The sequence below is a fragment of the Podospora anserina genome, chromosome 3 (genome assembly GCF_000226545.1).
Source record: "Podospora anserina S mat+ genomic DNA chromosome 3, supercontig 2".
Classification (NCBI taxonomy): Eukaryota; Fungi; Ascomycota; class Sordariomycetes; order Sordariales; family Podosporaceae; genus Podospora; species Podospora anserina.
The window spans coordinates 1,768,210-1,792,654 of NW_001914856.1; the positions used below are offsets into that span (position 1 = coordinate 1,768,210).

General features: G+C 54.6%; 5 protein-coding genes across 5 annotated transcripts in view, besides 1 other annotated feature; 1 reads left to right on the plus strand and 4 right to left on the minus strand.

Moving 5' to 3' along the window:
• The window catches only part of PODANS_3_6920 (uncharacterized protein), a gene marked incomplete at both ends in the record, with an annotated part of 1,459 nt that extends 450 nt beyond the window's left edge, over positions 1–1,009 (minus strand). The window contains 3 exons of the mRNA XM_001909460.1: positions 1–98; positions 160–773; positions 918–1,009. Of these exons, the coding sequence (XP_001909495.1) occupies positions 1–98; positions 160–773; positions 918–1,009 (804 nt within the window). The remainder of the gene's footprint in view (positions 99–159; positions 774–917) is intronic.
• A 160-nt stretch (positions 1,010–1,169) lies between these two features.
• Positions 1,170–2,654, minus strand: PODANS_3_6930 (uncharacterized protein; the record flags this gene model as incomplete). The annotated part of the gene is made up of 3 exons (XM_001909461.1): positions 1,170–2,432; positions 2,492–2,546; positions 2,614–2,654. 3 exons carry the CDS (start codon positions 2,652–2,654, stop codon positions 1,170–1,172), a joined length of 1,359 nt encoding a protein of 452 aa, XP_001909496.1.
• Positions 2,655–4,584: 1,930 nt separating this feature from the next.
• PODANS_3_6940 (uncharacterized protein) lies at positions 4,585–5,170 on the minus strand (the record flags this gene model as incomplete). The annotated part of the gene is made up of 2 exons (XM_001909462.1): positions 4,585–5,009; positions 5,086–5,170. The coding sequence occupies 2 exons, from the start codon at positions 5,168–5,170 to the stop codon at positions 4,585–4,587; spliced, it is 510 nt and encodes a 169-aa protein (XP_001909497.1).
• Positions 5,171–7,491: 2,321 nt separating this feature from the next.
• Positions 7,492–9,669, plus strand: PODANS_3_6950 (uncharacterized protein; the record flags this gene model as incomplete). The annotated part of the gene is made up of 2 exons (XM_001909463.1): positions 7,492–9,512; positions 9,567–9,669. The coding sequence occupies 2 exons, from the start codon at positions 7,492–7,494 to the stop codon at positions 9,667–9,669; spliced, it is 2,124 nt and encodes a 707-aa protein (XP_001909498.1).
• A 970-nt stretch (positions 9,670–10,639) lies between these two features.
• PODANS_3_6960 (uncharacterized protein) lies at positions 10,640–19,519 on the minus strand (the record flags this gene model as incomplete). Its single annotated transcript, XM_001909464.1, has 5 exons — positions 10,640–13,411; positions 15,786–18,457; positions 18,513–19,184; positions 19,235–19,329; positions 19,386–19,519. 5 exons carry the CDS (start codon positions 19,517–19,519, stop codon positions 10,640–10,642), a joined length of 6,345 nt encoding a protein of 2,114 aa, XP_001909499.1.
• Positions 13,472–15,517: a sequence feature (intein).
• Positions 19,520–24,445: the final 4,926 nt, after the last annotated feature.

Genomic DNA, 24,445 nt, shown 5'->3' on the forward strand with positions numbered 1-24,445 from the left:
TTGACCTTCCCCCTGCTGCCCGCTTGCCGCCCCCATCAGCGCATTCATCGGGTTGCTCTTTTGCTGCTCCTCCCACTCGGCGCGCATTTCCGGGTCCACTATCATTCATCACATTAGCAATCTATCCCACCCCTGTTTTTTCCTCATCAAGAAACTTACTATTCTCAATCAACTTTGGCATCCCAAAAAACAACCCCATCGAAACCAAACTCAGCAGGATAATCGGGTTCTTGAAGATGCTCAGCACCGAAAACGAACTCCTCTCCATGAAATAGCTCTTTTGGCCGGCCATCCTCGCCACAACCACCATCATCCCCGATTTCCCGTCCGACACCTCAGTAGAGACCTTCTCCCCTTTGTTTCCCCAGTCGTTGCCCCTGAACGTCTCCCATGCTTCAATCTTGATGGGTGATTGTTCTGACGGGTCCGAGGAGGAGGAGGAGGAGGGGGAAATGTCCACTCTGAGGGGAAGAAACGCGTGGGTGAGGCAGTGGATGTCTAGCAGATAAGAGCCGGGGGTGACGTTGTGGAAGTGGAAGTTGGATTTGTCCGACAATGGGGCGGAGTGGTGTTTGGTTAGGGAGTTGAGGGTCGCGTGTGTTTGGGGAAGGAGAGCGGCCGGGTTGGGGAGGGGGGCCGAGGGGGGGATGTGGACTGTTAGGGAGGTTTGAAGAGGGGGGTTGTTGTGGGTGAGGGCGGTGGCTGCTCCCAGGAGGGAGAGGAGGGTTGGTATTCTCATCGTTGGGGGTCGTGGCAAAATGTCGTTTGGATGGCTCGAAAGTTTGTGTATTCGGTAGGGAACTCGACACTGGTTAAACGGGCGCGCGCGTGTTGGGGTGGTGGTTGACCGTTGATGCTCTTTGGGTGGAGGTTGGACAAGATTCTGTTGTCAAGTTCCCTTGCGGAGCGGCAGCTACCCAGGTCCAAGTGACGAAACGCGGCTTACAGGGGGGCAGTGTGGGGTCTGATTGGCTGTTTCAGGGCTGGGGGCCCCTGCTGTAAACGACATCTTTCAGCCTTGGGCTGCTTGCTCTTTACATGGGTTGGATCACAGAGCTCGCAACATTCAAGATGGTATAATGGGTTGAAAGTTGAATTCTTTCTTTTATTTATCATCCAAAAAAAAAAAAAAAAACCCGCTCGCTTAGGTATTACATCTCATAAATCATTTAAACTTCAGTTGGCGCAGCATCAGTCTTGGTCCGATCGGCCACCTCTGTCTCCTCACCCTTTGTCGTCGAAGCCTCAGCAGCCTTGAACGCCTGCTCAAAGTCGGCAACGATGTCCTCAATGTGCTCAGTACCGACCGACACACGAATGAGATCCTCAGACACACCCGAGCTGATCTTCTCCTCGTCGGTGAGCTGCTCGTGAGTGGTGGTCCATGGGTGAATGGCAAGGGTCTTGGAGTCGCCAACGTTGGCAAGGTTGGAGATGAGCTTGAAGCTGTCGACAATCTGACTGCCGGCAGCACCGCCACCTTTGACACCGAAGCTCAAGACACCGCCGAAACCGCGCTTGAGGTACTTCTTGGCCAACTCGTGAGATGGGTGGCTCTCGAGACCGGGGTACGACACCCAGGCCACATATGGGCTGGCCTCGAGGTAACGAGCGAGGGTGAGGGCGTTGGAAGCGTGCCTCTCGGCACGGAGGGAGAGAGTCTCGATACCGAGGAGGAGCTGCTGGGCACCGAAGGGGTTGAGGCAGGCACCGAGGTCGCGGAGGAGCTCGACTCTAACTCTGATAGCATAGGTGATGGCACCGAAGGTCTCCCAGAACTTGAGCCCGTGGTAACCCTCGGAGGGCTCAACCATCTGGGGGAAGCGCTTGCCGTGCTTGCCCCAGTCGAACTTGCCGGCATCGACGATGACGCCACCGATGGTAGTACCGTGACCACCAATCCACTTGGTGGCAGAGTGGACGACGATATCAGCACCGTGCTCGATGGGGCGGACGAAGTAACCGCCGGCGCCGAAGGTGTTGTCGACAACCACGGGGATACCGTGCTCGTGGGCAATGTTGGCAATCTTCTCGAAGTCGGGGACGTTGTAGCGGGGGTTGCCAATGCTCTCAATGTAGACGGCCTTGGTCTTGTCGTCAATGACAGCGGCGAAGTCCTCGGGCTTGTCTCCCGTGACGAATTTGGTAGTGATGCCGAAGCGCTGAAAGAGGACCTTGAACTGGTTGTAGGTACCGCCGTAGAGGTTGGAGGTGGAAACGATGTTGTCACCGGAGTGAGCAAGAGCGGCAATGGCCATAAACTGAGCGGCCATGCCGGAGGAGGCGGCAACGGCAGCAACACCACCCTCGAGGGCGGCGATTCTCTTCTCGAATACATCGATGGTGGGGTTCATGATTCTGGAGTAGATGTTGCCAAACTCCTTGAGGCCGAAGAGGCGGGCACCGTGAGCCGAGTCATTGAAAACGTAGCTCTGTTGTACTTGTTAGCCATCTCCACCTTCTTGAGGTATGTATATGAGTCGTTTCTCACGCTGGTGGCATAAATGGGGACGGCACGGGAGTTGGTGGCAGGGTCAGGCTCCTGGCTATAGCATTCGCACTCTGGTCAGCATGGTCCTCTCTCTCAAAAGTAGATTCAACGGTAGCACATACCCCGCATGGAGCTGGAGGGTCTCGAATCTCTGCTCAGACATGATGACTGTGGTGTTGGTTGAAGTAGGAAACGGGGTATCAACGGGGTATCAGAAAAGACACAAGTAAAAGAAAAGCACCCTTCAAACACGAGGCTGAGGCTCGAGACAGGGACGGAGGTCGAAGTATGGAGGGGACAGGAACAAGGAGTTCAAGGGGCGGCGAGGACGGGAACAGGAGGCCTTTTTACATTTTTCACTTCTGGGGGTCCCCGCCTGTGACAACCCACCCACGTTCTCGGAATGATCGTCACACGTCCCAACACACAGCAACAGGCCAGGGCCCCGTTTACCTCACACCACAGCAAGGCTGGCCCAGGATGCATTTCCATTACCTGGGGCTACGAATTGGCATGTTTTTCCCGCGTGGTGACGGGCTTGTAGTTTACAGGAGTGGGTGTACTTTGCATGCCACTTTGGGAAAGGGAGGGGGTGAATGTCCAAAGCACGCAATCGCGCCATCGACTCATGGCGTGGGGCAGCAAGTCACTTTTTGGGAGCTGCGATGCGCTGTGTACGAGCCTGATCACCCAACAATGAAGACTGCTTCTTCGGTTGTCAGTCGAGGATGAGAAGGGCATCCATTCTTATTAGCATCAAGGCCCGTCATTGTATTGCTTCAAGACGTGTTTCGTTACTTGAGCTTCTACTCTCTTGCCCATCAAGGTTGTCGACGATAAGGCCGATAGTCGGAGGTTGCCCCACCATCAACCTTTTGTAAGTCGCCAAGTGTAGGTACATGCTGCAGGAGTAGGAGATTGTGACAGATGCTAGCCGAATCTCATAGACCACCGGATTGGGTTTGGAGATGGGATGAGGTGATATTCAAGTGGACTTACACGAGAGGATCAAGGCGGGGTAGCTTTCTCCAACGAGGGGTTCAGAGTTAAGCTGGCCGATCACTTGCTGCATTTCGACTGGCTGTATTTCGATTTCGAGGTACATGGCGAACAATGAATGGTGAATGTGAGACAGAACAATGCAGTGAGGCAAGCTCGCAATGGGGACCCCAAGTGACACCAGGCGCCTGCTGCTGTGGTGGCTCTGTTTCTCGATAGTAAGTCAAATGGAATCCAGACGGGATCAAAGATGGGACGGTCAAGAAGAGAATAAATAGAGGTCCGAAGTGAGGCATAACATGGCGGCTGAGAGAACCACCCAGATCTGGTAACCATGAGACTGGCACGATGTTGTAAGACGGGAAGATGGGTTCAGAAGAGCGACCCCCACATGAGTGATCCATGTCTCATCCCATCCCATCCCATCCACATGCGACGACCTCAGGTAAGAAATTAGGTAATGTATGGGGACTTTCATATATCGGAGCTAGACTTTTCCTGTCATGTGCCAACGAAGGAGCGTTTACCCATGAAGAGCATTCGAAGGCAAAGTTCATACATAACATCTTTTGTTGGTATTTTCATCAACAGCTCCCAGGATTGTCATCTTTCCCAAAAACCAGCCACCCAGAAACACTGCCCTCATAAAGCGCCAGCTCAAAAAAGAAACGTTATAAGATAAAAATGTGACCGACTCTAGCCAGCCGTCAAGGCTGGAGCAGCCAACATCGACAAGAACAGAATCTAAGCAAAAGGAAACCATCAAATCATACCTATCCAAAACCATCGCCCGCCCGAGCCATGTCCTGTTGTCCGTAATAAACCTTCCCCGCCAGGGCCGAATCCTTCTCGCATTCCAGATCCGAGCACCGAACCTCTGGTAATTCCGAGCAGCCACCACTCCCACCACCACGGAGCGCATAGAACTGTGCCGCATTCCCGCCAGCCCCTGAGAAGCCACCATCGCGAAGGAGCCACGAAAATCAACGGCCCGGTCGATCCCCTAGGAATCCTCCCGCATCCCCAGAAAACTGGCTGGTCTTTGATCAACCTGCACCGGCACGACAGCTTTTAACCTCAGTCTTTCCAACATCTTAAGCCTCCTCCTTGTTGGTAACAGGAACCTCCACCGCCGCCGGCTCCTTCCTCTTCCAACTCATCAACCCCCCCTTCTTCACCACCTCCCTCACCATAATCACCCCCGACCCAGTCCACACCAGCCACGCCGCCGCAGCAAACGCAACGTCAGCCTGCGCACTTTGGCAGACGCTCCCCCGACAAAACAGCAGTTTGCTCAGGAAAACCGCCAGCCCGACAAACCCCGCGAACCAAAAGAGCACGTTTGACAGTTCCACCCCCAAAGCGATGTAGTTACTGGCGGCCGTCTTGGGGGCGACGAAGCGAGGGATGAGAAACTCGAGAGCGAGGATGGAGAGGAGGGAGTAGAGGGAGGCGAAGAAGAGGAAGTTGATAGAGGAGGGGGAGGAGATTACTGTTGTTGTGTTGTACCAGTGGGCGACTGTGGAAAAAGGTTAGTTTCAGGGTGATAGATATAGGAGAGAGAGTTGATTTGGGAGGTAAGGAGGGGCGAGTACCGTATGATGAGAGAGCAAGGACTAGGAGAGCAAAGACGCCTTGGATGGCCCGGAGGGGGAGGATGACTGTCTTAAAGAGGGACATGGTTGTGAGTTTTGACGTTTTGATCTCGTATTCGTGATAGCTTGATTTTTATAAGATGTGAATATTTCGATTTCGGAGAATTCAAAAAACAAAAAAAAAAAAAAAAAAAAAAGCAGTTGCTGGCCTGCTTGCGTATCGAAGAGAAGGATGAATGTATCAAAGGAGTGACGAAATGAAGAGAAAGAAAATGTCTAGGATAGACTGGACAACAACACCGCAGATGTCTGATGGAAGGAAAAATGAAAAAGAATAGCAAGAGGAACCATAAGAATCAAGCAGTCTTGACTTTTGTCCAAGTCAATGAGTGAAGTGACATTATCCAAGCCGTCAACGACCCCCCTGAAACGCAAATCATCAGACATTTTCATTCATGCTAGATGGGGGGGGGGTCGTAGCTACTGGGCGCGCGAGGCCACCCAATGGTAGATGGTACCATTGTTTAAAACAAGGCTGTGAAGTAGTGTTGAAGTTGCCCTTCAAGACCGGCTAGGGGTGACTCCGTGACGGGAATATCCACCCTGATCGCTGCGTTGGTGGTGACGAAGTGGGCATGGGGGTTTTATCTGGAACATGAAACGGGATGACAGGAGACGGGCTATAAGAAGGGATGGGTCCCGCCTCTTGTTGTCTGAATTTGAGGTGTCGGTTTTTCTTGCCTTTTTTCAAGATCTGTCTTTCGAGTTTTCTCGCTCAGGTCCCCAAGAAAAATGCAATTGGATATCTCGAAAATCGCTGGACAAGCAGAGTAAGATGGCAGGTGTCTGTCGACAGTTGTTTGGCTTGCTTGAGCTTGAGATGAGAGGTGGAACTTTACACAAAAGCGACTCACACAAGCTGCTGGGTTGGTTTCCATCTCAGAAGGTCCGTCATATAGAATCTTCGGGTCATCTCCAACTGCGATGTTGAGCCCCATTATCAAGAATCAAGGAGGATGTTTCATCTGATGGCTCGATGCTCTTGGATGTCTTGGCGGTTTCGAGTTGTTCAGTTTGAACTTGATGGCTCGTGCGCGATGCCAAGACCAAAACATCAATGTGGGGCATCTGAATCGCGGGGTGAGGCTGGGCGTTTTCATGGCTCCCAAAGGCGACTAGGTTGTCCCAGCTCGCCCGAGTTCCATCCCAGCCGAGGTCGATGGCTGTCCGAGGCTTTTTGAACGTCTGCCATCCTGACGTCGACAACCGCCAGTCCCAACCGTCGGTAACTGTTCGATTTAGTTTGTTTCCGAAGGCCTGTTTCTGGATAGCAGTAACCGTCCTCCCGGCGCAACGTCCCAACGTCGTGAGCCTCTCCAAACGCTCACACGCTGTTCCTGACCCCCACCCCCGCAGTTACAAAGTCTGGAGTGGATATCGACATTGCCAGCCACGGGTGCTTTCTTTGTTGACTTCACTTGCTGGTGGGCTTTTTCAGTAAAACGAAATGTTTGCTTCTCCGCACCCCGCATTCTCAAAAGATGGGATCCCCCGCGTGTCATCTGTCTTGTCTGGGGAAATCTCCCTCTGCGCATGTGATGGCCGTACCGGGAAAGGGCCTCCGCGCATCTTCGTGGGAGGTCGTGGAATTTGTCGCTTGGCGAAGCCTTGGATGTCGGCCCCATGTTCCAATCCGGTGTCCCGTTGCCAGTTGCGGATTCCAACACCGGCCATTGCCTCCACGCCCAAAAGCATTGGGGAACAACCGCCATTCGGCGCCACAGGTCCACTGTTGTCGCTGGACCAGCCGAGGCTGACCTCTGCGACGAGGTACCCAGCCCCTAACAGAGTCGTCAACGGCCATGCTGATATTGGGCCTCCGACATAGAGTTGAAGCGTGCAGAGTTGACAGTAATGTTTAAAAGACATAGAGAAACAAGCTCAACTTTGAGGGACAGCTTTTAGCCCACGGTTTCACATCAAGGCGCATCTGCAAACCAAGACTCATGATGGCGTAGCAGGTCTCTCATATCCAGTCGCAACGCGCTGATTTGGCAGCCCGGACAACCCGGTTAGCTCCCACACCCCTGTCGCACTCGGCTCAAGACCAACTTGGACGAGACACATGCTGCCGAGCGCCGACCCTGTTGACGAAAAGGAGACCATCTCCCCGTCAGCTTGTGGCTTTTTTGGGCCGCTTCTACTCAAAACCATTCCTCCATCCTCCAAACGACCGGTGACGCCAACCTCCCCCTTAGCTGCCACTTGTGTGTTTTGACGAATTGCTGTTTCTTGTCTTTGTTCGTGCGGGTCACATCTACTAGACGCCGTTCGACCTTCCCCTCCTTCAACCACCGGTACGAATAACGACGCTCGTTTTGAGTTTCGCCGAAACACCTCGCGGCCATGGCTCCCAGCAAGCAGGACACGACGGCTTACATCAACGCCATCGCCCAACCACCCCCTCCGGGCACTCCCTACGCCCTCCCCATCCCCGGCACCGAGCGCCCCAACCGGACTCCCATCTACCGCCATTGGCGCTTCCAGAACGGCCCTCTTCTCGAGACCTTCGACCCCGCCATTCGCACCGTCCACGATCTCTTCGAAGCTTCCGTCGCGCGGGTCCCCAGAAACAGATGCTTGGGCCACAGACCCTGGAACCCTGTCTCCAAGACATGGGAGAACAAGTTTGTCTGGACGACATATACCGAGGTTGCTGAGCGCAGGAAGAACTTTGGTGCTGGCATCGTTGAGCTGCACCAGCGGGTTGGCGTCACGGCTGACAAGAAGTATGCTGTCGGTCTCTGGGCCCAGAACCGCCCCGAGTGGCAGATCACCGAGTTGGCTCTGCTCTCGCAGTCCTTGTGGCCCGTTTCGCTCTACGAGACTCTCGGACCCGAGGCGACCGAGTACATCATCAACCACAGCGAGCTGACTGCCGTCGTCTGCTCGCTCCCTCACATCCCCACTCTCCTGAAGCTTGCGCCCCGCGTGCCCAGCCTCAAGTTCATCATCTCCCTGGACCCCCTCGATGCCGGTGAGATGACCGGCCACTCCAAGCTGTCGCTCTTGAACGCTGCGGCCGCCCAGGTTGGCCTTGAGATCTTCTCCATGGAGGGCGTGGAGGCGCTGGGTGCCCGCTCCGGCCGCCCAATGCGCCCTCCCCAGCCCGAGGATGTTTTGACCATCAACTACACCTCTGGTACCACTGGTGACCCCAAGGGAGTCCTTATCACCCACGCCAACGGTGTTGCCGGTATCTCGGCTGCTCGCTCCAACCAGAGCATCACGGCTGGCGACGTCCACCTGTCTTATCTTCCTCTTGCGCATATCTATGGTCGCATGGCTGACCAGACTGCTCTCGCTGAAGGCGCCAGCATCGGTTACTTCCACGGTGACATCACCCAGCTTGTGGAGGATATCAAGCTCCTGCGCCCAACTGGTCTCATGTCGGTGCCCCGTCTCTTCAACCGCATCAACTCTGCCATCCAGGCCGCCACGGTTGAGCAGGAGGGCTTCAAGGGTGCCCTCTCGCGCCGTGTCATTGAGGCCAAGAAGGCCAGCATGAAGCTTCCTCCTGGCAAGGCCACCAACAAGCACTTCCTCTACGACAAGATCTGGACCCCCAAGGTCCTCAAGGGTGTTGGTCTCTCTCGCGCTCGCACCATGGTCAGCGGTTCCGCCCAGCTCGACCCCGACGTCCACGAGTTCCTCCGCGCCGCCTTTGGCAACAACTTCGTCCAGGGTTTCGGCATGACCGAGACCTACGCCGTCGGTACCGTCCAGATGCCCGGCGATTTCACCACCGGCAACATCGGCCCCCCGTGCCCCTCGGTCGAGCTCTGCATCGAGTCCGTCCCCGACTACGAGTACACCGTCGAGGACAAGCCCAACCCCCGCGGCGAGCTGCTCATGCGCGGTCCCATCATCTTCAAGGAGTACTACCGCAACCCCGAGGAGACGGCCAAGACGATCGAGGCCGACGGGTGGTTCCACACCGGCGACATCGTCGAGGTGGACAGCATGGGCCGCTTCAAGATCATCGACCGCAAGAAGAACGTGCTCAAGCTCGCGCAGGGCGAGTACATTTCCCCCGAGCGCATCGAGAACGTCTACCTCGGCAGCTGCAACCTCCTCGCCATGGCCTTTGTGCACGGCGAGCCCAAGGAGTCGAGCTTGGTGGCTGTGTTCGGTATCGACCCTGTGCACTTTGCTCCTTATGCCAGCAAGATCCTCAAGCAGAACATTTCTGCCGAGGACAAGGCTGCGCTCAAGGTGGCGGCGAACGACCCGAGGGTCAAGGGGGCGCTGTTGAAGCTGTTGGATAACATTGGAAAGAGCCACAAGTTCAACAGCTACGAGAAGGTGAAGAATATCTATTTGGATATTGAGCCTTTTTCGATCGAGAATGAGCTTTTGACTCCCACGTAAGTTTTTCCGAGTCACTGTATTGGATACAGTATAACTAACGAGATGAACAGCCTCAAGCTCAAGCGCCCGCAGACGGCGAGGGCTTTCCGCGCCGAGATTGACCGCATGTATGAGGAGATTGCGGCCAATGCTGGTTCCAAGCCCAAGTTGTAAGCTGTTAGGGGGGGTGGGTTGATCTAGGGGGGATGATTTACTCTGCCATATTGTGTAATACCCAGCTGTTTTTGGATATGTCGGGGAGGATGGGGGCGGGGGCGGTTGTTTATTTGAAGCGGGTTTCATATAGTGTTATTGTATACACACTTGTACTTACAGAGTAGGAGTAGGGAGGAAAAACAGGACGAAATATCTTTAATTATAGTGTATATGTGTAAAGTATGAATCGAGAGAATGCCATGAGATGAGGTACCGTCCATCGTGTGCCTGTACATCTGTTCTTGCACTTGTTCCTTTCCTAACTATCTTGGTGTAATATCTTGGTGTAGGCAAAGCGCTTTCAATCCCATGATCTACACCATGTTGGAGGCTAGGCTATGAAGACTGTCGAGCCGAGGATGGTTTTCTTCTGCAGTCAATGTGTGTGGGTTTGGACAGTTGTCTGTCGCATTTTCGTAGAGGAGCTGCAACCGAATATGGTACCAGTATTCAGATCGAAGCTCTTCGAAAAGATCACCAAACATCACCACACATCAAAACCCCATTGCTTTTTGAACAGCTTTTTATTTTGAAATCTGAAATATGTACACAACCTTACAACAAAAATGCCACAGCGACAAAAAAGAAAAAAAGAAAATAAAACTACCAGAAAATGCTCCCAAATGCCAACCCCCCCGCCCGAACCAGCAGAAGAAACATAGCAAAGAGAAAAAGAAATACCACAAATTTCACCTCTCATCCATCATCCCCCACCAGCCAGATAACATTTTTGCAATGAACAACGAAAAAATGGTATCGCATCAAAGAAAAAAAATCATGATTCCCTTTCGCTGGAGAGAAAAAACTCTGATGTCGTGTGATCGCGCTTCCCCCCCTTCTGACCCATGTGAGAGAGAGAAACCCATGCTTTCATTCCTCGTCATCATTATCGTTCCTTTCAACCGCCCCCGATTGTGTTCACTGTTGCTCAAGCAATAGCAGTAAACACCTCCTCAGCAGTCCTCTTGACAATACCACCAGTGACAGGCAAGCTGGTGTTCTTCTCAAGATACAAATCAACCTCGCGAGCAGCCTGGCGACCCTCATTGATACCCCAAACGATAAGCGACTGTCCACGACGGCAATCACCAGCCGCGAAGACACCCTCCACATTGGTGCTGTACTTCCCAGCAGGAGTCTTGACGTTCTTGCGAGCGTCCTTCTCGATCTCGTCACCCAAGACACGAGCCTCAGGTCCCAAGAAACCCATGGACAAGAGGACGAGGTCGGCAGGGAAGAACTGCTGAGAACCCTCAACCTTCTTCATGTCCCAACCACCGCTGGCAGACTTGGTCCACTCAACACGGACGGTGTTGATGCCCTTCACCTTGCCGCTGCCGTCGTCGACAAACTCCTCCGACATGATGCAGAACTCACGGGGGTCCTTGCCTGTGTGTTGAGCCACCTCAGTGTGACCGTAGTCGACACGGTAGATGCGGGGCCACTGGGGCCACGGGTTGTCGCGCGCACGCTCCGGGGGAGGCTGAGGCAGCAGCTCAAAGTTGACAACCGACTTGGCACCGTGGCGGACAGAGGTACCGATGCAGTCGTTACCGGTATCACCACCACCAATGACAACGACGTGCTTGTCCTTGGCAGATATGTAAGAACCGTCAGCCAGCTCGGAGTCAAGCAGAGACTTGGTGTTCTTGTGAAGGAACTCCATGGCGAAGTGGATGCCCTCGAGGTTGCGGCCCTTGATGGGAAGGTCACGAGCGACAGTGGCACCGGTGGCGATGATGACAGCATCATTCTCAGCCTTGAGATCCATCAGCTTGATATCGTCGCCGATGGAAACACCGGTCTTGAAGATGACACCCTCGTCGGCCATGAACTTGGTGCGTCTGTCGACGATGCGCTTGTCAAGCTTCATGTTGGGGATACCATACATGAGCAGACCACCAAGACGGTCAGCACGCTCGTAGACGGTGACAAGATGGCCAGCCTTGTTCAGCTGATCGGCGGCAGCAAGACCAGCGGGACCAGAACCAATGATGGCAACCTTCTTGCCGGTGCGGACCTCGGGAGGGTTGGGAACCATCCAGCCCTTCTCGAAACCTCTGTCAATGATGGCGCACTCGATGGACTTGATGCCAACGGGGTCTTCGTTGATGCCGAGAACGCAAGCACCCTCGCAGGGAGCAGGGCAAACACGACCAGTGAACTCGGGGAAGTTGTTGGTCATGAGGAGACGGTTGAGGGCGTCCTGCCACTGGTTCTGGAAAACAAGCTCGTTCCACTTGGGAATGATGTTGGAGATGGGGCAACCAGTATCAGACTGGCAGAAGGGGACACCGCAGTCCATGCAGCGAGCGGACTGATACTTGAGCTCGTCCTCGTCGAGTCTCTGGGAAAGCTCGGCCCAGTCCTTGACACGCGTCTTGGCGCTGCGGTACTTCTCAGAGCGGCGCTGGTACTTCATGAAGCCCTTGGTTTTGTCGAGCACAAGAGCCTTCTTCTTGTCACGGGTCTGGTCACCGAAGCTCTCTTCGATATCAGCAAGCTTCTCGGTGTGCTCCTTCTTGACCTCCTTCTTGGCCTCCTTCTTCTGCTCAACGCCAGAGATGATGGGAAGGTTGTACTCAGCACGCTTGGCCTCAGCAGCCTTAGCAGCCTCCTCGGCAAGGACGCGCTTGTAGTCAACAGGCAAGACCTTGATGAAACGGGGAAGGGCGCGGTTGAAGTCGACCAGGATGCGGGCCGCAAGCTCGGAGCCAGTGTAGTGGTGGTGATCCTCGATGAGACCGCGGAGGTAGGCAACTTCCTCGGGGTCCTCGACGGGGCCAGCCTCCACCATTTCGGTGTTGAGCTTGGTGAGGAAGTCCTGGTGGATGTCAAGGACGTAGGCGATACCACCAGACATACCGGCAGCGAAGTTGCGGCCAGTGCTGCCAAGAATGACGATGCGGCCACCAGTCATGTACTCGCAACCGTGGTCACCAACACCCTCAACGACAGCGGTGGCACCGGAGTTGCGGACGGCGAAACGCTCAGCAGCAACACCACGGAAGAAGGCAGTACCGCTGGTAGCACCATACAAGCAGACGTTGCCGATGAGAATGTTCTCCTCAGCCTTGAAGACGGCCGAGCGAGGAGGGTACACGATCAAGCGACCACCAGACAAGCCCTTGCCGACATAGTCGTTGGCATCACCCTCGAGCTCCAGGGTGATACCAGGAGCGAGGAAAGCACCGAAGGACTGACCGGCTGAGCCCTTGATGTTGACGTGGATGGTATCCATGGGGAGACCAGCCTCGCCAAATCTCTTGGAGACGTGGTAGGAGAGCGAAGTACCCATGGCACGATCGGTGTTGACAATGTCGCACTCGATGCGGGAGGGAAGACCCTTGTCAAGAGTCAACTCGGCCTCGGAGATGAGCTTGTTGTCGAGGCGGACGTAGAGGCGATGGTCCTGCTTGCGGACGTTGAAGGTGGCGACACCGGGGCGAAGCTTGTGGGCAGGCGTGAGAATGAGAGAAAGATCGATGTTAGCGGTCTTGTTGGTGCGCAGATCCTCGCGAACCTTGAGGACCTCAGCACGACCGATCATCTCGTTCACAGTGCGGAAGCCAAGCTTGGCCATGATGGCACGGAGCTCGTTGGCAACATAGTAGAAGAAGTTGATGACGTGCTCGGGAGTACCAGTGAACTTCTTGCGAAGCTCAGGATCCTGGGTGGCGATACCGACAGGGCAAGTGTTCTGACGAAAAGGTTAGCAAAACTCGGGAATTGGGGATCTCAAATCACAAACCAAATGACAATTGTGAGTAACGAGGCCATTCCCAAGCTGAAATAGGGACCCTGAGACCTGAATCGCGCGATAATCATCCTCCTCAACGTCTGTGACCGTGAAGGGGCGGGCATCGTCAGTGTAATAGGTCTTGGCCATGTTCATCCTCTTGCGAGGCATGAGGAGGTATTGCTGGAACTTAGCAGACCCCTTGCCAAGGTAGCAAATGAAGACATCGCCAGGAATATCTGACCACCCATCCCCAAACTTCTGGTTATTGATTTCTCTGTCAATGCCTGTGACAGAGATACCGCAACTCAATGCCAAGTCGCGGAGATCCTCCACGATTTTCCTATGCTCATCGGTGCGCTGCGTAAAACGGTAGGTATTGTGTGACTTCACATAGCAGCCATCAGAATCGATGAGGCCAGCGATGACAGCCAGCCGAGTAGCCTCATCCGCAGTCTTGTAGCAGTCGGGGATACCACCACTCTTGTCACCAAGGAGACCAAGGGAACGGAGGCCATCCTGGATGGGATTCCAGTGATACCCAGGCATCCCCTCCTGACTGGAGATCCTATATGTGTAAGTATTGTGGTTGGCATAGTGATTAGTCCCCGGAATAGCATCACCAGCCTTCTGCTGGAGGTGCTCGCTGACGTGGAGCGGGCGAGCCCCGGCTGGCCTGCTGGCGTTGAGCTCCGCAACATGGCTATGAAGCCAGACTTTGACCTCAAGATCGGAGCTGGAGACGATCGGGCCGCCTGTGGACCCATCACCAAGCCAGAAGCCCAGGAGCCAGGGGTCGATGGGGACGGACCTCTGGACGTTGGCCGGGTGAGAAGCAAAGGCAAGGGGGGCGCGGTAAAGCTTCAAGTGATTCTTCTTGACCTGCTTGCTGCACAGCCCCTCGTACCGAGTCACGGTCATCCTGAAGTCATCACCATCTCTGACAATATAAGGGTCAACGAGATGATGGTGTTCACTCCTCAGCAAGTCATATACCAAGCGACCTTGCTGCTCGGTAGGGAAACGACGACAGATTCTCCGGACACCACCGCATTGGCACCCATTATTCAGCCCACTTCTCAATTTGGCGAAGCGATCGAGTGTAGCTGACGGGAGTGACATGAGTGATGACTCGCCCAGGGTTGACATAGCGTCTGATGATGCAGCATCTGCTTCATGCAATACTGGCATCCTCGAAGGCTGTCCATTGCTGCCTCCAGTAAGCGCCGACTGACTACGGCTGAAGGGGCGATGCCCAAGGGGAATTGGTGGTGATGAGCCCCCATTCGAGTTGTTCCCTGCGTGTCCAAGGGACGAGTTTGGTCTAGACGTATACTGGGAAGAACCAGGACGGTAAGATCCTCCATATGTCGAGGACGGGAGCTCAATGTCACGGAACTGTTGTCCTATCTCAGGTCCGAGGTCCACCAGCTCGACATCATCTACCTCTAAATCTTCCATGGGAACGTCTGATGGTATGCTGTCCAAATATTCTTGCACAGCACTATGCAGTGCCTCTCTAACCAGGCCAGGCTCATTCTTAAGCTCCTGGTTAGCAATTTGGCGCAGAAAGTCGTCAAACTCAGGGGGGTTGTCGTCGTGGCCGGCTTCGTGAAAATGTGCTTCCACACGACTGTCGACATAGCTATGGACCTCCTCTTCAGTCGGGGTATGGTCCTGACTATCGACAAGGTCACGGTAGAGGAAATGAGCAGCCTGATCCCACCTCAGACTGCACGACTCTCTCTCAAGACCGGAACGGTCACAGCGTGTCAACCAGTAAACCTGCCAGTCGACCCTGTCCCCATTCTGGGAGCAGACAAGGGAGGGGGCAGTGCCATATGTCCGCAGGGGGAGGATATGATCAGGAGTGCACTTGAAGCTTTTCTTCTCACGAGAATCAAACTCCTTGTAGTGTATCTCCTTCATAGGGCCCCTCTGGACCTCATCCACGGCGAGGACCAGGACCGGGAGGTGGTTGTCGTCGAGGAGGGTGTCGCCGACATTGATCTCGGCAATCGTCGTGACGCCGGCGAGGGTGCGGACAGTGGTGGAGGGATGTAAACACTTTCTCATCTTCACGCGCTCAGTTAGCTTGTATTCAACAAGAAATCATCATGGGATGGTGGGCGGTGGATGAAGTGAGGCATCCAAAAGACAGTGACAGGCGTCCAAAAGACACCTGAAGGCATATTTGGATGTGAAGGAGGCCTATTTTCAATTCAAACAGGCCTTCTTCAAATCCAACCACGCCTCTCTGCATCATTCGCACGCCTGAATCCATCCGGGCCAGGTGTGAAGGGGTAACAAAAATATCAAAAAGTGATCAACTTACCATGATGCAACCCATCGCAATCAAGGGGGTGGTAGCGAAACCCCATTCCTCGGCACCAAGCAAGCAAGCAAGGGCGACATCGCGACCAGTGCGGAGCTGACCATCAGTCTGGACAACAACACGGCCACGAAGATCGTTCAAGACCAAAGTCTGATGAGTCTCGGCAAGACCCAACTCCCAAGGGAGACCGGCATACTTGATACCAGTCCAGCGCGAAGCACCGGTACCACCATCGTGACCAGAGATCAAGATGTGATCAGCCTTGGCCTTGGCCACACCAGAGGCAACAATACCAACACCAGTTTCGGACACAAGCTTCACTGACACACGCGAGCGAGGGCTCGAACACTTGAGGTCGTAAATGAGCTGCTTCAAATCCTCGATCGAGTAAATATCGTGATGAGGAGGAGGCGAGATCAAACCGACACCAGGGGTCGAGTGACGAGTGCGGGCAATGGACTTGGAGACCTTGTGGCCGGGCAGCTCACCACCCTCACCGGGCTTGGCACCCTGGGCCATCTTGATCTGAAGCTCATCAGAGTCGGCAAGGTAGGCGGACGTGACACCGAAACGGCCAGAGGCAACCTGCTTGATGGCAGAGCGCATGGTATCGCCGTTGGGCATGACCTGCGAGCGCTCAGGATCCTCACCACCTTCACCGGTGTTGGACTTGCCACCAAGTCTGTTCATGGCCACAGCGAGAGTGGAGTGAGACTCCATGGAAATAGAACCATAAGACATGGCACCAGTGCAGAAGCGGCGCACGATCTCGGTCCAGGGCTCAACCTGCTCGATGGGGATGGGAGTGGTCTCCTCAAACTTGAAGTCGAGCATGCCGCGGAGCGTGCAGGCCTTGATCTGCTCATACTCGGAGCGGGAGTAGGCCTCGTATGACTTGTCGTTCTTGGTGCGGACGGCGTCCTGGATGTTGGCAATCGACGTGGGGTCGTTGATGTGAGCTTCACCACCATCACGCCAGTGGTACTCGCCAGACTCGGGAAGGCCAGCAACACCAACAGTGTAGCGCGAGGGGAAACCACGCTCGTGGAGGCGGAAAGCGTCCTCAGCAATGAGCTCGAAAGTGATACCCTTGATGCGGGAGGCAGTGCCGCGGAAGCAGCGGTCGACAACGCTGTCGTCAACACCGAGAGCCTCGAAGATCTGAGCACCCTTGTAACTGGCGAGGGTAGAAATACCCATCTTGCTCATGACCTTCAAGATACCGCCGTCAACAGAGTGCTTGTAGTTGTGGATCAGCTGCTCGTCGGTGAGCTTCTTCTTGATGAGCTTCTCCTTGTTGAGCTTGAGGATGCACTCCATCGCAAGGTAGGGGTTGATGGCATCCACGCCGTACCCGAGAAGCACACACATATGGTGAACCTCACGAGCTTCGGCAGTCTCAACGACGAGAGCAGCCATGGAACGCCACTTGTTGGCAACAAGATGATGGTGAACCATACCAGAAGCCAACAGGGCAGAGACAGCAACGCGATCCTTGGATGTGTTGCGGTCAGTCAGGACAATGATGCGATCGCGAGCCTCGATGGCGGCAGTGGCCTCCTTGCAGATGTAGTCAAGGTGGTTGATGTAGCCCTGGACACCCTCGGTCTTGGGGAAGGTGATGTCAATGGTCTTGACGGTCCACTCGGGGTAGAGCTTGGACATGTTGTTCAAGGCATTGAACTCCTCAATGGAAAGGATGGGGCTGGGCAGGAGGAGTCTGCCGCACTGGGAAGCATCCATCTCCAAAAGGTTGCCCTGAGGTCCGACATAGCACTCTAGAGACATGACGATGGACTCTCTGATGGGATCGATAGGAGGGTTGGTGACCTGAGCGAACAGCTGACGGAAGTACTCATAGAGCAGCTTGGGGGCCTGAGACAGGCATGCAAGAGGAGCATCGTTACCCATGGAACCGAGAGCCTCCTTCTCGTCAGAGGCCATCGGAGCGAGCAGCAAGCTGACCTGTTCAAAGGTGTAGCCGAAAGCATGCAGAAGAGGGTCCTCCTGGAGCTTGAAGTCATCAGGCTTGGCGGCGAGCACAACGCTCTTGTCCTCGCCAACCTTCTCCAAGACATTGGGCATGGTAATCAGGTTCTCATCGAGCCAGGATCTGAAGTCCTGACGGGTGGAAACAGCAGCCTTGAGCTCGCTGTCATCGATAATACGACCGGCGTGAGTGTCGACGAGAAGCATGCGGCCAGGCTGCAGACGGCCCTTCTGAATGATTCTTTCGGGCTCAACGGGGATGGTACCAACTTCGGAAGCGCAGATGATGCGGTCATCATCCATCACGTAGAAGCGGCAAGGGCGAAGACCGTTACGGTCAAGGTTGGCACCGCAGAAACGACCATCGGCAAAGGTGAAGAGAGCAGGACCGTCCCAGGGCTCCATCTGGCAAGCAGCCCACTCGTAGAATGCGGCCTTCTTGGGGTCCATGGCACTGTTGCCCTGCCAGGCCTCGGGGACCATGAGCATGACGGCCTCTGGGAGAGAAAGAACACCATTGATGGTGAGGAGCTCCAACACGTTGTCAAAGGCAGCGGAATCAGAACCACCATCCTCAACGACCGGGTAGAGGTCCTCGAGCTCATCACCGAAAATGTCAGACTGCATGACACCCTCACGAGCGCGCATCCAGTTCTTGTTACCACGGAGAGTGTTGATTTCACCTGGGGTTGAAGTTAGCATGTGATGTCGGCCTTGCAAATCCAGTCTACTGCTTACCGTTGTGAGCGGCCCATCTCAGGGGCTGAGCACGGTCCCAAGATGGGAAGGTGTTGGTAGAGAAACGCGAGTGTACCAAGGCAAAGTGCGCCTCATAATCAGCATTCACCAAATCGTGGTAGTATTGGTAGACTTGTACTGGAGCCAACTGTCCCTTGTAAACAATGTTCTTGTTCGACAGAGAGCAGATGTAGAACCAGTTCTGAAGCCCGACGGTGCGGGTGGCACGCTTCCGGAGGACATAGAGTTGTCTCTCGAACAACCTGTCATCGAACTTGTCTGCGTCCGTAATCTCAGGAGCATCCCCAGAGCCATAGGCAGACTGGAGAACCACAAAGGGCTGCAGAATGGTAGGCTCGCGAGAAGCAGCAGCCGGACCAAGGAGAGTGGAGTCCACGGGAAGCTCTCGCCACCCGAGGACTCTCAAGCCCAAGGACTCGGCAATATCTTCCAACTGCCGCTTGGACTCTTGCAGGGTCTCTGGATCAGGCTTGAAGAACAGATTGCCCACAGCGTACTGTCCCAATGGAGGAAGCTTGATGCCCTCCTCACGCTCAAAGTTCTTGACAAAGAACTTGTGGGGAATGGATGTCATGACACCAGCACCATCACCATCTCGCGCATCAGATCCCACGGCACCACGATGGGTCATGTTGCATAGAAGGTTTCGCGCTGTCAAGGTTAGTTATTGATTCGACATGACCGCTGTCAGGAGAACTCACCATCGCTAACGATTTTGTGGCTAGCCTTGCCCTTGATGTGGCAAGCAAAGCCCACACCGCACGCATCTTTCTCGAGTGAGGGATCATACAACCCCCTGGAGGTAAAGTGTTAACAAAGCAAAGTATTCAGCCGAACCAAGGGGACACATACTGCTTCACCGGAAGAGCACCAGCCCACGAGTCGTTGTTTTCTGTCTGGTATTCATAGGGCTGGTAGTTGTATTGCTCAGACTCTAGGTGAGTCTGTCGATCATCAAATTCTGGGGTCAGCTTGATCTCGCCCATGCTAGGCAAGCTTCTGCTTGTCAAGACGCGAAGGAGTGTCGCTTGTCTGACGTGACCTGGCCAACGGGCGGGGTATCAAAAAGCAGCTTGATAACTGCGGATGATGGAAGGGTCTACAGGATACGAGATATGATTAGCTCCAAGACTATACGAAGTGATTCTTTGATCCAAGGTGTTAGTCAAAGACAAGATAGTGAGTGAGGTATCCTCGAAATCCGGCGCTGTGAGTGAAATCTGACAGATGGGTGGTGGGAAACTGTTTAAAGTTCGAGGGAGAGGACCAATGGTCCAGTGTGGATGTGCGGGTTACGCCAGGTCGCCGCGAGACAGGTGAAAAGCCCTGAAGGCAGTCACGGAACTCAATTGAGGGCTTTGTGGCCCAAAGCTTGAGCTGCCAGCTACGTCCCGTATCCGAACGCTGTGTGTAGCCACCAGACAGGACCATCACCCCACCCAGAGCCGGTCAACCACAGCCAGAATGCTGAATAGTTGTTATCAGAGGCAGAAGGTGGCCGACAAATGCCCAGCGTGGGATCGTCCCAAGTATTGGGGGACGGGTCTAGAATGTCTCGAGGCATCGGATATTGGCGTGGCATGATGCATGCTCCTTGATAGGCAGCTCTCCTGAGCCATAGCTCCCAAGACTTGTGATGCAATCTGGACCATCCAAAGAACGGTAGAACCCCAACCGGCGCGGGATGACGACAGGCGTGTAGCACCCAGAGGCCTTATCGTGTGTCCATGCGGCTATATTCCCGCAGCTCTGATAGGAGCACCCATCCTATCATCGATAGGCGAGAAGCGAAGCCTTTCATGACGCCTGGCTGTCCTTGCCGACATGTACCAAGCACCAAACGGCGTCGGCACGTCGTAACGCAATATGGAGGCGGGGTGGGAGGGGCGGGGGGGCCAAGACCGGGATTGGGAGTGTGAGAGCGGGGGAGGGTGTGTGTGTTCCCCCACCACTAGCACCACCACCCCCTCCATTCCGCATCCACATGCGAAATCCACCATGTCATATCCACACTTCGGAGCACAAGCAGAGACGCCCGCGTTCGCCCGTGTTCGCCCGGTGCCTGCCGCCCAAATATGAATGGCAGGCGAGGAGTTGCTTGTTTCTTGGGAGGAGGGGTTTCGGCTTCGTTGTGGGATAAATTGGATGCGCCGGAGTGGTTATCGGGGCCCCGCAGTTGGGTGGACATGCTGAGTTTCGACGTCATCCAGAGATAGAGCTTCGGAAGATCCCTTGGCGGCGCCCGAGACCTTGGTGGGCATGGAGCGGGGTGTTGATGTTTGTCGCATGCTGGCCAGATTGTCCATTGCCTTCGATCAAAGGCTGTCGTAGTTCTCACGAGGTGGCCGAGCTCTTGAGATACCTCGAAACATATCTTGTCTTTCATCACATCGTGTCTGGGGCTGGGTGTTGCGAGGGGGATGGGAAGGGTTGCCGATCCGAAGAGAACTTACCGTTAGAACTAGCTATACACTCCAAGAGAGAGTGCTGTTGCTTCACGGGTCGAGGTGGGACTCGAGGTTGAGTGGTGGTTGTTTGGAGGGGGAAGTGCGGAATCGTGAAAGAAAGAGGGAGGAGGAGGAGGAGGAGGAGAGAGAAGGTGGTCGTGGAGGGGCGGCAAGCCTGCTTTTATGAAGAGAGCTCGGAGACGGCCGATGGCAGCAAGCTATCCGTTCTGGCCAAGGATGCTGCCCAGGAGCTTTGCGTGTTGGATCTGGGGTTCTCGTTTCTCAATTGAGGCAGAACAACCGGAGCGGAGAGCAGACGTAGCCAAGACAACCTGGATACAAGGGGGAAGATGGATGGTGGAAAGTGACCCGAGTGCTAAAGGCAATGACATGTGGCTGCTGGTGTTGAAGGTGTGTTGCTGCGAAGGGTGAGTGGGGGGAGGTGGGGAGACACCTTCCACCTGGTCGCTTATTCGTGGGTGGGGTATTCATCCAGTGCACTCCATCTGCTACTAGCTACCCTACATCTGCCATCTCGGATGGTCTCCCACATGCTACAATATTGAGTGGCATTCATAGCTCACCATCTCTCTCCTCTCCTGCAGGTTGCTACGGTTTGTGTAAAAAGCGCGCACGCATTTGAAGCTGTCTGACGGTGTCACCGCATGGAAGAACTGTCCGTTGCCCTGGTCCGGTGGCTTGTCATCGTCCTATTCATGTCGAATCAGAATCACTGGACACCGGCAATGTGAAGTGTTTGATGTGAGTATTTCCGCGGTCACAGTAACTTTATACACTTGTAAAATAAATCCAGTAATACCATCCGAACAGTTTCAGGCGTAATACCTAGGAGTAGGACACATCAAGACGGGCCGACCTCCTTCTCGGCGTACTGGAGAAAGTGATGATAAAGAACACGAGCCTGAAGATTCCGGTCAGCATGTTCTCCGCTTCCGGCTGCCAAGCATAACAGATATTGATGAGAGATGATATTGCCAGCGAATCTGGGAGGTTGAGTGAAATCACTTGTGTAAAAGTGTTTTGCCATGGAAATACAGGCCTGATGCCCGGTTGGAGGCGTTGGTAGGTGTTCTTCATGAACACAGCGGGTTGTGCACCCCACACCATGGCTGCATCTTGCAGAACCAATAATGGACTAGCGCAAGATCCACTGGCATCGCCTGCATGCGAAGCATCCACAGCATGCCTCAGCATCCCACCATCCCTGTCCGGCGCCAGGGTTCAAAAAAGTTGGGCCGTCCCAGTCCCGCAACATTCTCACCAATCAGATAACACCGTTTTCAAAGACGACCGGCCGATGTCGCCAGCTCAAGCGCCAAACCCAGGACACCAGGGAAAGCGTGCGGAGGAACGTCTCTGGGGTCCCTGTCAGCCGGTATCGTTCAACATGTCCGAAAACACCAGACAGCAATCACGGCGATCCGCTTGAATAGACATGGAAGTAACAGAGAAAATCGCTGACACATGATACCAGCTAGCCAGATCAACATGGGGATCCCACCACGTGCCGCGAATAGGTAGTGTAGTGTAGGCATCTTCCTCTCACCTCATAAACTCCCACTCTGTATGTCTTCCTCGAGAATGACGACTACCTAGGGAAAGCCACACGCTCATCATCGCCCCCTACACCATGCCGGAGGTTGGACCCGTCTTGGCCCAATCTAGGGAGCTGGTCAGAAGAGCACAGAATGCTCGATTGGCGACGGATTGGCCAATGGAAGATGAATGAAAATTCATCCAAGGTCACGACTGGACGGCACTGCACTGCAACAGAAACCAAAAATGGCGAGAGAAAAAAAGGACCGCATCCCATCTGCCTGCCGCACGAGAGGGTAAACTGAGTTTCGGCACATCTGCATGCAGCTTTCTCACTGTGACCTCACCAAGTCCAACGAGTCGTGGAGAAGGCTGCTGTAAAAAGATTATCACAGAAAAGGCAGACTCTCAACCAATCACAACACACCAAGACCAGCCTCAACGTTCCTTATCTCGAACGAAGGGGTGGCCCCCGCAGCCCGATCGCCTTACGCACAGACGTCACTGGTCTTTAAGACTTGGCCGGCTCCCCCTCCTCCACCACCACCACCCCATCTCATCCAGCGAAGGCCTGGGTTTTAAGCATATAAAGTGTGGTAGCTACTCACCCTACCTTGTCATCCCGAGATCACCGATGGTCGGCCGTATCGCCGCGGGTGGAAACAGTCCCATCAGGACGGAAACTCTCGTCCACCTTCACCACACCCTCTGGCACCCGCATCATCTGAAGTTGGGAAAACGGTTTTCAGACCACGCGACAGCATCCCGCGGTGGAACGTTGCATATGTTTGGCTGTCTTCTGCTGTGTTTCCCGTCTCAGCCAGAGCCGCAGGGCCGTATTTGGGGCAGAGGGTGATCCTGGCGACCTGAGACTCTTCCCGCAACGATGAACCCAAATTCCCCTCAAGGCGGGGTAGAGAGACGCGCAGTGGAACCCTGGCTTGGGCAAGGGGATGGGAGGCAAGGCTCCACTTCGTGGGGGGCGTTGCTGGAGGGTGACTGTATGAATAGACAGCAGCCATTCATCAGCAGCATGTTTGAGAGCCAAACATCTGATCTGCGTGCTTGTTCATGCCCGGAATCGCTCCACCGGAGTTGGGAGTCATCGTGCTCTCTCCTTCTGGCTTCTGAGCTGTCGCCCGTTCCGCTGGCCGAGATCGGCGGGTTCCCGGTCTTTGATGGACCTTGCCATCCAGACCGCCCGTTCAGCTATCGCCCGAGAATACCCTTTGACAAGGCTGCAAGGCCAGCTGTATGTGCCTTATTCCCAGCAGCTTTCCGGCCAGTCATGTTTAACAAGACGTAAGAATATTCTTTTTCCCTCTGTTCAACTGGTCACGGCAAAGATTGAGCACACGACCGGCTACGCGGCTCCCTCATGTCTCCCCACGCGCAGTCTTCCCCCTTTTGCCATTGCCATTCCGAGAAATTCCGAAGGGTGAGCTCGTTAGCGTGGCAGGCGAGAATTGGCTGCATGTTCATTTACAGCGGCGCTCAGCGGGTGGCCTTCCATGCAGGTAGGGAAAGGCCCGCAAGGAGGCAATACTGAAGCATTCAGACGGAATTCAAGCTCTTGTGCAGGAGGTCAGCTTGCCATTATTACCTCACAAAAACTACGGTTTCCTGTGGGACCCTCGGGACGAAATGCCCCTGGATTTTCGTCGAGGTCCACGGGTCCGAAGGGATGGGTAATTCAAATCGAGTGATCCAGGTCGCACAATCTGATAATGATAACCCAACTTGTGTTGCCATGGTCGGGAGCTTATTTGGTAAGACGTCTTTTGTCTGCCATACCGGTTCTTGATAACTACCAGTCGGCTTCATCCACAATGACAGTTGTCTCGGCTGGTCCCGGAGAACACGGGACACAAGCTCGACTGACTCTTCAGTTCACGGCAGGTTGAGTCG